Source organism: Aythya marila, assembly GCF_965140915.1.
Source record: "Aythya marila genome assembly, chromosome: 2".
Lineage (NCBI taxonomy): Eukaryota > Metazoa > Chordata > Aves > Anseriformes > Anatidae > Aythya > Aythya marila.
In genome coordinates, this window is record NC_139043.1 from 1,065,688 (window position 1) to 1,079,869 (window position 14,182).

General features: G+C 45.8%; 1 protein-coding gene across 9 annotated transcripts in view; it reads left to right on the forward strand.

Annotated features, from left to right (window-relative positions):
* MAP4 (microtubule associated protein 4) overlaps positions 1-14,182 on the forward strand; it is a 142,467-nt gene that overhangs the window by 80,129 nt on the left and 48,156 nt on the right. For 6 of the 9 annotated variants that reach the window (XM_082752373.1, XM_082752374.1, XM_082752377.1 and 3 more), the window contains exons 5-12: positions 3,092-3,223; positions 6,005-6,115; positions 6,696-6,824; positions 7,415-7,489; positions 8,820-8,960; positions 10,442-11,059; positions 12,156-12,302; positions 13,093-13,260. In XM_082752373.1, coding sequence (XP_082608499.1) covers positions 3,092-3,223; positions 6,005-6,115; positions 6,696-6,824; positions 7,415-7,489; positions 8,820-8,960; positions 10,442-11,059; positions 12,156-12,302; positions 13,093-13,260 — 1,521 coding nt within the window. The remainder of the gene's footprint in view (positions 1-3,091; positions 3,224-6,004; positions 6,116-6,695; positions 6,825-7,414; positions 7,490-8,819; positions 8,961-10,441; positions 11,060-12,155; positions 12,303-13,092; positions 13,261-14,182) is intronic. The other 3 variants (XM_082752375.1, XM_082752378.1, XM_082752379.1) reach the window with 3 other exon arrangements.

Below are 14,182 nucleotides of genomic sequence, written 5' to 3' on the forward strand. Positions count from 1 at the left end.
AATTGCCGTTGGGCTCCCAGGTCCCTTCCTCACGCCGTTTTTCTGCTTTTTGTTGGTTTTGTAAGAGAAAGGAATGACAGCTCCTGTCCTGAGCAATGTCCAGCAGAATGCAATTAACCCCCTTGCTATCGTATCCCACACCCATATAAATAATGGTGCGTCCTGACACGTGGAGGGACACTTTCTCTTCCAAACACTTTGTAAATTCAGTGATTGTTGTCTGTTGTTATACATAATTTCCTCTGCATGCCTGGCATCACCATCCTGTGCCATCCTGTGCCATCCTGTGCCATCCTGTGCCATCCTGTGCCGTCCTGTGCCATCCAAAGCTGGCTGGGGATTTGCTCTCCCCTCGCCGCTCGAGCCAGCCGTGCCAAACGTGGCCAGGCAGCAGCAGAACAGCCAAAAGGCACTGGCAGACAAGCAGCGAGCGCTTGCCAAATCAGCTCGGCGTTAGGAAGCCCGTAGCATCTGCAGGAGGTAGGAATAACTCCCCTGACGGTCAGGAATTGGATCTGTTCAGAAACAATTCTTCCTCCTTTTTTTTTTTCGGTGGTGTTTACACAGAAACGAGGTGGTAAAAGGTCACGTCCTTAGATATGAGAGCCTGAATTCCCATTCCCCAGCCTTCAGAGCTCTGGAAAGGTGACGAGATAATTCCGTGCCGTTCCGGCACCGTGCCTGCCACGCCTGGTGCCCCACAGCAGGAATTGTCCCACACAAGCTCCTGCCGGTGCTGCTACCCGAGTCCGCAGTGAGAAACACTCGCCCAGTGCCCAGTCCTGGTCACCACGCTGCTGTCCTGTCGCAGGCAGCTCCCAAATTCTCCTGCTTTCCTCGGGAACCTCTACACTCACTGCCCAGGCACGTTCGTGCTGGCGACTCGCAGGCAGCTCGTTGTCTGTCACCCAAGGGATGATGTATGGTCGACCTCTTGGGCTCCGTTATATGACAGCAAAGAGACCCAACCACCTTCTTCCTTATTTTTTTTTCACAATCCCTTTGTTTTATTATTATTAGAATTTTTACAGCCTCTCCGTGTCTTTCCGTTCAACCTTGCCATGAATTCTCCCTGACCAGCTGCTACTGCAGACTTCTAGAAGAGGTGCTGCTTGGCTTTTTTATTATGATTTTTTAATAGATCAGCATTGTATATTTTTATTATTTCCTCTATTCTCTTATTTCCGTGTGCTAACATTGTTTTTGCTTTTATTTACTGCAGTTTTGCACTGAATTAGGGGGCTTTTGGAGGGATCTCTTCCTCTGCATGTAACCAGTGTCCTCTCCTGAGCTGCAGCTTTGCAAGCAAAGGGAGAAGCAGTGAAAGCACACAGAGCTGTACTGAAAAGAGGGTGTACAATATTGCATTAGGTGATGAGGGGAGGAGTTTGTGTATTTTTTGATTTAATTCCTATCCAGAGGAAACTGGAAATTGCTTTGGCAGTTTGATGGTGTTGACCTGGTAAATTCAGGTCTCCTGAACCCGAGGACTGATCTGAAGAATCAGGAGTCTGGGAGCCTGCTTGGAGCCTTCCGCCCGCATTTATCTTGCTCAAGAACCTCAGGACTTGCAGTCGTGCACAAGAACCAAAACCACCAGATCTGGAAACGTTTTGAACAGCAGCTGAAACAGCCGTGCTTTCCTCAGCAGTGGCTGCTTTGGCAAACACTTCTACTAACCTGAAGCATAGCTCAGACCTTGCAGGTGCTGGCTCATGCACAGCGAGCTTCTGCGTGCTGTAAATACTGAGAAACCCCTTAAACTGACCCATAACTTCCCTCGTCCTGGCCACTGCCTCTCGCTGCCCCTGCCTCACTGCTCTGTTGGAGCGATTTGAAGGTGAAGCTAGGACAGGATCAGTGGAGGTGTGCGCCTGGTTCCCTGGTATCTGAAGCCAGCCCCGGTGCTCAGCCTGTCCACAACTTCATCCCCAGGCATGGCACTGGCAGAAGTGTGGCTGGGGTGATGCAGATGTGTCCGTGAAGGCCCAGCATTGAGGAAGAGGAGGAGAAAGAAGAGGAGGAGGAGGAAGAGGAACAGGAGGCAGCAGAGGCTCTCAGCTCGCAGCTGCACCTCCTTGCTCTGATTCCTACATGTTTCCCAACGTGCCATAAGGACATCGGAAAAAGATGATGGCGTATCCTCAATATTCCTCATGACAGCCCAATTTAAACAATTTTACCTCCTCTAGTCTAATTTCTTCTTCGTTTCCATGCATCTGTGTGGGGCTGGCTGTGGGATGGAGCGACCCTAATAGCCTGGCCCTAGGGCCCAGAGCTCCTGGCACGCACACGGCCAGTGCCAGGCCATGAGGGCTGGCATCCCAGCGTGGGTCTTCCTAACGTGGGCAGCAAAGGAGGACGAATATTTCCCTTGGGAAAGTGGAAGCTGCTGGGCTTTGATGTGCTGTGTGCTTCGGGCCTGTGAACCAGGGGGGATTGGGCTTAAGTGCGAGGTGAAGATACACAGCTAAAGGCCCTGCAGGCACTCGGGGAAAGGTTATTCCCTTAAATGATCCGGAGTTTGCCCTCCTAGTGGAATACAGAGCAAAAAATCTGTATGGGTGCTGCCTGTGTGTGATGTGAACACTTTTATTAATACAGCCAAAGGCAGAGCATCAAACGCGACGCCTGTGCGGGAGAGAAGGGGCCGTGACCTCCCCTCCTCCCCGGTGTGATCGTTGAGTTGTGCTCAGCACTTCTGCATCACAGGCGTGACAGCTTCGGGCAGCTCCTCGGGGTTGTTCCTCTTCTTGTGAAAATTCTCCCTAAAGATGAGTGCGAGCGGCTGATGCGAAAGTCCAACATTGGAAAAAAGGCAGCGCCGTGGTGTGCCAGTTCTCTGTCCTTGGTCATATTGATCAGCCTGACCTGGTGTGTAATAAAATGCAGAAAGTCCCGTTGTTCTATATCATATTTAAGCATTTGCATCAAAGCAGTGGAAAATGAAATAATCACGAATTCTGCTTCGGCTAATTGTTCATGTCACCTCTTGGCCTTTGAATGTCATCATGGGGTAATAAACTCTAAAAGGTTTGGGTTATTGTTGTGTTTTTTTTTTTGACTGTGCCATTTTCTTCCCTAATTTCAGTGTTCCCAGGAGAAATCATGGATGAAAAGCTATCCTACAAAGAATTTCTGGATCGCAATGACACCTGGGCGATGGATGACAGGGACCTGTGCTTTGAATCGCAGCCCATGTTCAAACCCATGGAGATGGCAGGTATGCCCCTGTTACTCCTCCAACTGCTGCACCTGCAGAAAGATACCTTTCACCCCGTTTTCTCTCATTTTTGATAAAAAAATATGTGAAATCAATTGCTAGTTTTTGAGGGAACCAAAAACCAGGCTTCCCAGATTGCAACAGGCTATCAGCTCGGGAAGGAGACTGGCTGAAACGGGATGAAACCTAACTTTTTTGTGATGGTTTTGAACACTGCAGACCTGCTTAGGAAATTATTTTCTTGCTATCTGAATCCTGTATTTGCTAAGAGGTTCCGTGAGAAAATTACGAGCTGTTACAATGGTGAGAAATGATTCACGGAGCAGCTGGAACGAAAGAACCACTGGTTTCTGAAACACAGCTTCTGCCCCCGCCCCATTGCTTTGTTAGGTGGAGAATGGGCTGGTGCTGTAGTTACACTCAATAGCCAGATGATAAAGTAGCTGATTAGGGCAATTTAAATACCTAGCCCATCCTCCCATCTTCTCTTTGCTGAAATGAAGCAGGTCTGTGGGTGATCTGTTGCAGGAAACCACATCTCCTTAGGTTTCACATCCTTAGAGTATCTCCTGCACCTGCACATGCTGAAGTTACTTTGCAGACCGCAGGACCAAGGCATTCCTCGGGACTGCCCTTCCTGGTGCTGAGTAAGCAAGAGGCAGCTTAAAGGTGGATAAATTCCTACATCTGAGAAGTGACAGAGCAGGCGAGCTTTAAGAATGCCAGCAGGAGGGGAGGAAGTGAACAGCAGTCTCATAAAAGTGTATGGGTTTATTGCATATTTTCATTCAGGCTCTTTGTAGGATAATTTCCCTCCAGAGGTGAGAATTCTCTGGCCACTTGTGTAACAGGTCTCCCAACCAGCACTGCTGTAATTCCTCGTTCCGTGGTGAGAAACATGGTGAGAAGCTCAGTTTGACTTCTGCAATCCTCTGCTGCTTCCGTGCAGCTTAAAAAATGTGTGTTTGAGCCTGCTCCTTGCTCCTTACTGCAAACACCAAGTTAGGGTCTGGTGCTGGGGCTCAGCCCTGTGAAAGCAATGGTTATCAGCAAAATCTTACATATATATATATTTGTATATATATATCTGTATATATATATCTCACACTATTTGTAATAAAAAGACTTGTTTAAAAATGTTGTTATAGTGCAGAGTGAATGAAACTCAAGCACTGCCTCGTTGCTTGTGAGCCTTAAAATGCTGTCAGGCTCTCCATCAGGAGCGTCCCGTGATTCATTACTGTAGCTACAGGTAAATCACTGCACATGAAGAGCTACACCTCTGATCGATCTAAAGTAACGTGCTTTTGTTAGTCCAGGATCAGCAGCGAACTCGAGCTGTGTCTCTGAGCAGCAGCGGCTGCGAGTGGCCGTGGATGTGAGCTGAGAACTTTTCCAAAGTGTTTTGTCAATCTTACCTCCAGCTGCCTGGAAGAAACCTTCTCAGATCCTTAACATTCGTCTGGCTTCATAATATGACAAACAAGCAGCAAGTTTGGGGCAGGTAGAGAATTATTTCGGACCCAAGGACTGATTCCTTACTGCGCTGGCCGGGTCCCACCCGTGCCGTTCACCTTTCCGTGCCCCTCGGCTTGCAGTGCTGGGGGCAGAAGGGCCCCACTCACCTGCTTTAGAGGGGGCTCAGGCCCCCATGGGGATCTGAAGAGGACAAGAAAAGCCCCTCCACGCTCCCTGGACCCTGCAGAGCAGAACCCGGGCAGCCCCCTTGTGCCACATCCAGCAGCTGCTGGCACCGAGGGAAATCCTCAGCATCCCTTTGAGCCTCTCAGTCGGTTTGGGTTGGAATGCTTCTTGGGTTTTGTTGGGTTGGAAAAAGGCAGTGATTTGGTCTTGGTGGTGCTGTCGTAAACAGCTTGGAATTAACATTTTCTAAAATTTACTCTGAAGCAAGACATTGTCTGGGGATCTCAAACAGGCTGAGAGATTTCTGAAAGAATTTGTGGTGCTCACCCAGCGCTGACATTTGGGAGCACAATGAACACTCGTGGCTTTGCTGTCATCCTCTGAAATAGCATGTCTGGCGAGAGACAACAAGAAGCCTTCAGCTGAATCCCTTTTCATTGTGCTTAACCTGAAGAAATCTGCGTGGTGCCTGCCCATCGGCGTGTGACAGCAGCTTCGGGAGCGTCGAGTCCGTCCCCACCTTCCCGGGAAGCCAGGAGGCAAGGCCAAGGCAGGGATTGACGCCTCCCATCGAAGCCTCCTGTCGCGGGGCTGTGCCCCCCTGGGGATGGACGGGGTGGCTGGCCCAGGCTGGCAAGATGTGTGGGAAATCACTGGTCACAAAACCCCCCCGGGGGCTGTAAACCTTGGGACAGTTCATCTGTGATGGGAGCGCCACGGCTCCTTCTCTTCACGTTGCTCTCAGCTGGAGTAAGGCACAGTGGGGTCGTCTTCCCTTCATCTCCTTGTCAGCGAGGCTCTCTGCTCCCTAAGGGATGGGTTTTGGTCAGGAATCCATCTTAAAAACCACAGGAGGAGATGGGTTCTTCTTCTGTTAGCATCTACATTTCAGGCGATTTTCCCTACCGTGCAGTCTGCACAACCGTGTTTTGCTGTTGGGCATAAAGTCTAATTAGGGAGGTGTTTGTCCTCGATAAATAGTCTTGAAAGCAGCTCTGCCTTGGAAGTCCTTCGCTCTGCTGCTGCATCACAGCAGTGCTGGTGTTGGGATCATCCCTGCACTGTTTTTAAATAATCCTGTGCCACATCGTATCTTTGACTGTGCGGTAACGCTGGCCTCGTTTTGTGTCCCCTCAGACCCCTTCAGCATGCACCGAGGGGAGAACCTGCCTGATTTGGCCTTTCCTGCTGACATGAAGAACGTGCAGCTCTTCACGGACCACGTTGACACTTCCACAGACATCCATGGTGAGTTCCTCCTCCACATCTGTCCCTGCTGGTCTTTTTTAGTGTCTTCTCCATTGACCTTCATGTACTGAAAACTATTAAGCTGATAAGTGCACAGACCATACAATCTCTTCACATGATTATGGTTTTTTTTGCCTAAAAGACTTTCTGGTAGCTGCTTCCAAGAGTTGTTTTTTTTTTTGTGTGTGTGTTTTTTGTTGGTTTGTTACTTTTTAAGCATATTTAGGCAGAAGGAGATGGGGCATCGTGACAAATTGAGCTGGGGCTGGAGTTAACTCACAGCTCTTGTCTTCATGGCTAAAGACCAAAGCTGCAGGAACTTTTTCCACAAAATGGTCTTCGGTGTTTGGGCTATTGCAGCTTAAGTGGTTAGTAACGAGAATTCATGGGAGCTGAAGCAGAAAGCAAAAGGAGAGAAGAAATAAAAATTAATTTGTATGTATTTACTGTCTTGTACCGTGTTGGAAAAAAATAGATGTACAGTTCACAATGCGACTTGTAAAGGGGAACTACTTGAGAAACTTGCTTACAAACTGTCTAAAATGACAAATGACTGAAAAATGGCCTTTTATTTCATTAGCACCACATGGATCCATGATGGTACCTGAACAACCTTTCCTGGGATCCCCCTATTGTCCTGCAGAGGTTCTTGACCCGTCAGCCTTTGTGGGCCTGGATTCAGCTGCAGAATTTCTGCAAGACAATGCAGGTAAGAAACAGATGTTCTGCTCTTGCTGTCTGTCTCACTGTAGGTGGCTTTGAAGGACATACAGCTGGAAAATCTCGATCTATTACTCCTAAAGAATCTTGGTGGGGGAGTTAATGCATAAAATGAGTCAAGATTAGAAAATATCCTTTCGGAAACAGCATTTCGCTGATCAATGGGAATGCTCTAAAGATACTAGGGGATGAATGTGCCACTGAGCAAAGAACCTGCATTGTCGGGTCCCGGGGTAACTCTTCTCTGATGCAAGCTTGGACTAGTTATAATCAAGTAGCATTCGTAAAGAGCACTAAGTTACCTGAGAGTGCAGTCAAAACAGCAGCAGAGTCAATACCCTGAGCAAAGAAGGAGAGATTTCTGCTCAGGAAGAGCAGTCAGGCTTTGGGACGGGTTACCCAGGAAGGTGGTGAAGTCCCTGTCCCTGGGGGTGTTCAAGGAGAGGTTGGACGTGGTGCTTGGGGACAGGGTTTGGTGGTGACATTGGTGGTAGGGGGTGGTTGGACCTGATGATCTTGGAGGGCTTTCCCAACCCCTGTGATTCTGTTAGTGACAGGACTAAATGTGTTTTCCTGTAGTGCCTGAAGAACATTGGATGGGAGCTCAGCATGATGTGAAGGGACCAGATGCCTCTTTCTTTGTTGAGCCATCAGGTAAAAATAGTTTCGACTTAGTCTGCAGGAACTGTCTAGTTCCTCTCATTCCTAGAGTCTATGAGCAGCAGAAGCAGAACTTGTGTCCCCGTCTGCCTTTTCAAGAAACACAAAGCAGTATTGGAGTGAAGTGGGACCTGGCCAAGAGCATTTCTGGTTCTCAAATCAACTTAGAATAAAAAAGCGTGGTTTAAATGTTGCTTAACACACATTTTCAGGTTTAGTGTTGTCAGGGATGGGGGGAACCCTGCGTTATGCAGACCGTTTACCTTTGTATTTAGGGTGACAAATTTATACAGTTCCAAGCCCAACTCTTAGTATAAACTAGTGGTGTGCCCTTTTGGGGCATATAGCTGGACTTTAACCCTCTGAAAGCATGGGGTTAAGCATGCCCTTCCGTGGGCTGTGGGGACTTAAAGTTGCAGATGTGCACAAAATAACCCTGGTAGCAGCAAGCTTGGTGGATTCCAGACTACATCTCTGTTCTGTGCTTCTCTTGGACCAATGAGGGTACCGTGAATTCCAGTTGGGGTATCTGTTCAAGCATTACTTGACCCTAAAATAATAAATAGAATAAATAAAATTTACTCTAGAAAAGGAAGTCTGTAAAACTGGAATTTTGCTACTTTCAAGAGCCCTAGTCTTTGAACACACTCAAGTCAAATCTGCTGACTTGAATAATCTGTCAGAGTGCTCATGTTTACTCCTTCCAAGGACCAGTACAGCTGAGGGAACCAATAAAAATAATTCTGGCTCTTGGGTAATCAACAGAATTTTAAATTAAATTCTAATTGCAAACCTGTATACTCTGCCCAGTTATCTATAGACTATGGTTACAGTTAAAGCATTGAAGCTCCACTGAGGAGGACACGTTTGCACTGCAGCTGCCTGTATATTACGATATTTCACCTGCAATGGGATCTTTATTGCTGATTTTGGTGAACGAGCCAGGAAGAGAGCAGTTTAACACCAATTGTGGGTAGATGGGGTGTTTGGAGCTCAGGGCTCCACCTAGGTTTCAGGGTAGAGCAGGGATGCTTTGTAGCTGAACATTCCTCGAGTTTCTTACAGCAATTGCTTCCCTAAGGACACAAAGTGTTTTCTTAGGCATTGCACAAGTCATTTTTCTGAAACGGACCCTGCAAACAGGCTCTGGTCCTGTCCTACCCGACTGCGTTGCTGCAGTGGGGGAGCTTACTCATCACACTGCAGGCAGCACGGAGCAGGCAGCGCCTTGAGAGGGTGATTCAAATCCTGGCAAGTCCAGAAGATAAAGCTGTTTGCTGAGATCTTTCCGAGTGCTTAATCAAACTTCATTTTCTGTGCCCAGTGCCCCCCACAGTGACTGAAGCAAAAAAGCCAAATTTGCCAGAAAGCCCGGCAGCAGTGACTCCTGATTTTGTTCCTACTGCAATAACAGCATCCCCAGAAGGGGCTGAAGCTACTGATGCATCAAAAGGTGACACATCAGGTAAAGCTGCCCTTGTCTCATGACTGGTGCTGGTTTTCGACCTGTCATGAGCAAGCTGTAGTAGTGGAAAGATATGTGATGGACTCCTCTGAAAACAAAACAGCAAAGTATTAATCTCCATCAGAACTAAAGGTTTATATAGGTTGTGTTGGTGAGAAAGAGCAAGACTTTTCAACTCTGCTGTCACAGTCCAGTAACAGACGTAATGATTCGTAAAGAATCAAAATTTCTCCAAGTTTCACCTCCTGACAGTGTTAGGGTGTGTCAAGAACATGGTTATGCCATGGGTCTCCTGCTGTCTATAAACACCTTAAAGCTCTCTGTTTTAAGAAGAGAAAAAGTGACTTTAAAACAGAATTTTTAACTTATTTATAGACAGCCGGAGATTCACAGTACATAATTATTTCTTCAACATCTTATCCTTCTGTAAAATCAAAATCCTTAAAAAAAAACAAACAAAAACCACTTGGTTTTGTTTGGTGGAGCATTGGTTCTATCTAAATACATCCTGAAGCACAGTTTTGAAAGGGATTTTTTACCATTTTCCCAATTTCTTTCATTTTTCGGTTTATTACATATCTTTTAAACATATTTCCCACTGTTTGGCAGGGGGGTGTTTTTAGGTGCAGTTCAAACACTGAGGAGAAATTTTATTTTTTAACATCTACTCAGCTGTGTATCTAAGCTGTTGAGGTCACCGTGCTGCACTGCACTGCGTACAGACAGTACCAGGGGCTGTTGAAAGTAATAGCTGCAGAAGAAACGTAAGAGCCAGTGCTTCTGGCTTTGGATAATTTGTAAAATTTGCTTGTAGACAGCTGAAATTTGGATGTTATTTTGAAACGAAGAGCTGAGTTTTTAGTAGCTATTATGTAAAATGTGAGTGAGGCCAAGTTTGAAAGAATAAGGGGCAGCTGGCGCTTCACTGGGTGGCAGTGCCTTCTGTATCAGCACCCTTGCTTCTGCTCGAGTTGCAGTACTGTCCTGCCCATGAACAGTGTAAACAATATTTGAAACGTGGCTCTGGAACATTTCAGGACTTTTTCAGTTGTTGGAATACGCTGCCATGCTCAGAAAGGTGGCACCAAAAGTTTCTGCCTCCTCCTGTAGAGTGAAAAAACCTCATTAGGATTCTGGTGTCTGTTCCGTTGGAATGTGTTGCTTGCAGTGGATCTACCCGCTCGGGTCTCTTGCCAGCTCTGCAGCGTCAGATTTTAAACAATAACAAAGCATCTTTTGGCTGCTGGAGGCTAGGAGCAGGCGGATGTCTGACACTGTAGCCAAGGATACAAAACATGGCTTGGGTGCACTGAGGAATCTGTCAGCAAGAGCAGTGCAACCTGAGCGGAGTGGCCGGGGGAGTGATTGCTGCTGAAAAGGCACAAGAGGGCAAGGGAAAACCATTCTCTAGCCATAATCTGCACTGTTGGGTTTTCACATTCGTTATTTTTTGTTGATTTCTGCAATCTGTTTTTCCGTAGCAGATGCACAGTGTGTTCCTGCCTCGGATGTCACGTCCATTTCTGCAGAGAAAGCTGGGTCCATCCTTGCGGGCGACACCAAGCCTCCGCAGGCTGCAGATGCTGGATTTGCACCTGCAGCAGAAGCAGAGCCTCCTCAGGCTCTGGATGTGGGCTTCGCTCCTGCCCCAGAAGCCAAACCTCCTAATGGTATCGATGCCATGTTCGCCCCAGTGGTGGATACTGGCTTGAACCCAGAAGCAGATTCTAAGTCCCATCACGCCGTGGATTTGGAGTTTGCTCCAGCAGCAGACGCAGGGTTTGCCCCGGCAGCAGACACGAAGTCTCACCATGCTATGGATTTGGCATTTAGCCCAGTAGCAGACACTGAGTCTCAGCACGCCGTGGATTTGGAGTTTGCCCCTCCAGCAGAAGCTAACCACCTCCACGCCGTGGATCCTGGGTTTGCTCCTGTCGCAGAAGCCAAGCCTTTTCCTGCTGTGGATTCAGGTTTTGTCTCTGCATCAGAAGCTAAGCCTGTCCCTGCAGCTGACACCAAGCTTGCTGCATCTGAAGAGCTGATAACATCTGAATCTTCTGTTGAGCGTGGCAAGTCACCCTTCCACGAGCCTCCTGCAGGTGAGCTTAGCTGAAAGCTTTGTTCAGGCCAGAAATAACTTGGCAAGTGGTGTGCAAAGGCCACTCGAAGCTGGCACAGCACTAGCAGCAACAAGCCTGGTGGTAGATAGTGACTACTACAGAGATGTACAATTCTAGTAAGACTGTCACATAAAAAAACACAGTTTTTTAGTAGTTAAGATGTTTAAATGCAAGGCACACCAGAATCTTAAGTAGAGCACAGCTCCACTGACAAGATACAGACAGAGGAAGAACTTCACAAGGATTTTTCACTTAGAAAATATGAAACTAGAATAACTAAATGATTTTTTAAGGACTTGGCATTCTTTACAGAGCTGTGTGTTTGTGTTTTTTATTTTTATTTTTATTTTTTTCTAGTTCATCCATGTTAGTATTTATTTTTGCATCATTATCATATACAGAAATTTCCACAGATGCTGCAGGACAGCGTTTTCGAACAAAGCTTCTTATCTGGAAAACAGTTTCTGAGGAGACTGACAGGCTTTGTTGGTGATGTTGTGACATTTCCTTGCAATGACTATAGGCATCGATTCAGGGCAGCGAGCGTTTTGCTTTTTCCATGTGGTGGACAATGGATTTTTTGTGCCGCGTGGATTTCTCAAAGGACACTATCCTTTCTGAGAGACACGACAGTCACTATAGCAAACAGCACTGGGCAGACCCAGCGTATATTGATTGACTGTGGAAAGAGTTCTGCGTAGTAAGAAATTTTCTTTTTCATTCTTTTTACCTTCTAATATTCTTTGGTTTAATGATAAGAGTACATTTCAAAGGAGAGAAGTTTTAGCAAAAGAAAAACCTTTTTAGAATGTAGTAGCTGAAAGGCATAGGTGGGGGAATGAGAGACTAAATACAAGCCAATACAGGAAGATTTGCTTAAGAAGAGCACTTAAGCTTTCAGGAGGGGTGAGCTGTTAGAAAGTGATCCTAAAAAGCAGGTTATCACTGTTCTGAAAGTGATGAAAACCTCTAGTTTCCTGAGGAAAACGGGAATTAGGCGAGGACGTAATTTTATCCTGCTTAATCTCATCTAAATTTAAAAAATGAAATTTTATTCTCTACATTTTGTTTTCAGAAGCACCTGCAAGCATGGAACAAGAACTGAAAGGCCCAGAGGCTTGTGTTGATCTTCCCTTAGAGAAAGCCAAAGACAGTATTCCATCTCCCAGCCACCATGAAGATCGTCTTCCAGAACAGACGAACCATCTGCCTGAACCAGCAGGTGAGAAATGCAAACCACAGCATACAGCTGGAGCAAGCACTTTGCTCTCAGCTGGTTCTTCCCAAGCACCCAGATTCTTTCTCCCAGACACCGTTCTCCTATCCTTGTGAAGGACAAAGCAACAAAGATTTAATCTCAGGAAGGTTATAAACATGTACAAACGTGGGGACTGTGTTAGAACCAGGTGGTAGCCTTCACTTTGGAAATGACCAGCATGTAACTTCTCTTTTTCTTCCTCATCCATATTTGTTTTACATCTCTCACAATCTGTGTTTTTTATGTAATCAATCTTATTTATATTTTTAAAATACAACCGTTCTCCAAAGTGATTGTTTTATAAATTAAAACTTGTTATAATTGTGTAGCTAGGAATTTAGTAGTGTCTATATGAATGTATCCTAAAATATCTATGAATACTAGACGATTAGCATTAGATAGGGACTGCAGACTGATAATGGAGCATATTTTAGCACTGGTTTGATTTTTTTTTTAATTGACAACCTCACTGTGTCTGTAAGCACCACGATGGTCTTTGCTTCATGCTTTACCTATACTTTTGCATGTCAGTCAAAATATAAAACCGCTTCTTAAAATGGGATTGAGAGGAGGTAATACATAGTAGACAATCAAATCTTATGAACTTCATCCCTATTAAAAAGAAGATAGAACCTCTACCCTCTCCAAAGGTTTGCTTTTAAACTGCTGGTTACCTGTATTCATAGGAGCTGAAGTATTCTATTCATATTTTTTTTGTATTTCGTTTCAATTTCTTTCCACTTTTGTATTTCAGTTCCAGTAGAAGCAAAAGAAGTTGTTGCACTAGAAAACAAAGACCTCCTTGCAGAAAAACCTGTTACTGTGGATGTTACTGTTACAGAGAAACCAAAGGAGCAGGCTGAGCACAACCATATCGAGCATGCACAACCCCAGCAAGAAAAAGCTCTACAAGAACCTACAGGTAGAATAGAAATAATAATTCAATTTTAGAATGGAAATGTCCTCTGGGAACTGTTCACCTTTTCCTATTGACTTCTGTGCCACCTGAGCAAGCAAAATTTGGTTTTGCACCAATCAGCTGTGCAGTTCTTTGCATTCATCGGTGATTCTGCTTGCACTTCGCCTCTAATCCCTGCGCTCTAAAATAATCTTTTCTCCTTCCTGTTCACAGGACTAAAAGCCTAAATATGCTTGCTACTGTTACTTTATCACTGCTCCTAGCTTATATCTTTTCTGCTTTAGAATATAACAGCTCACCATCTTTCTGCCATTACCACTGCTGTTTTATTTCCTTTTATCCTGGTATTAAAAAGGACCATTAATTCTTATTGCAATATTCCCAGGGAAGGCCTCCTTCCAAATTGGATTTTGTAATTACCAAAGGAAAATGGGATCTTTTTTTTTTTTTTTTCCCTGCTCCACTAATCCAGCCTCTCCGACGAGCTGTTATTGCTTACATTTGTGACTGGAGGCTGATTTGTGGGCCAGGGCTAACTGACAACTGACTGACGCTCTCTTTAAAATCGGTGGCTTGTAGCTAAGGAAACCCTGCCTGTAACCGGGTACAGCAAACGACTTCTGCGACGGAGGTTCTGCCTTCCACTGCTTCCACTCTGGGTGCTGTGGGAAACCTGGCTCTTCTGCTCCCCCCTCCCGTTGCCCCCCTCCTCTCTTCCCCAGTCTCATCTTTCCACTAAAACCTCTGTTTTCGCACTTGGGAAGGTTGCCAATTAGGGAGAGAAAAAGTCTGCGTTGTCTTGTCTTGCCGAGACAAAATGGATCCTTAATGCACTTTAAAAAAAAAAAAAAGATAACGTGGCCTTACCAGAACTATTGCTTTTTGGTGGGGTAAGAGCATGTGTCAGGGGCTATGGATTTTTAAA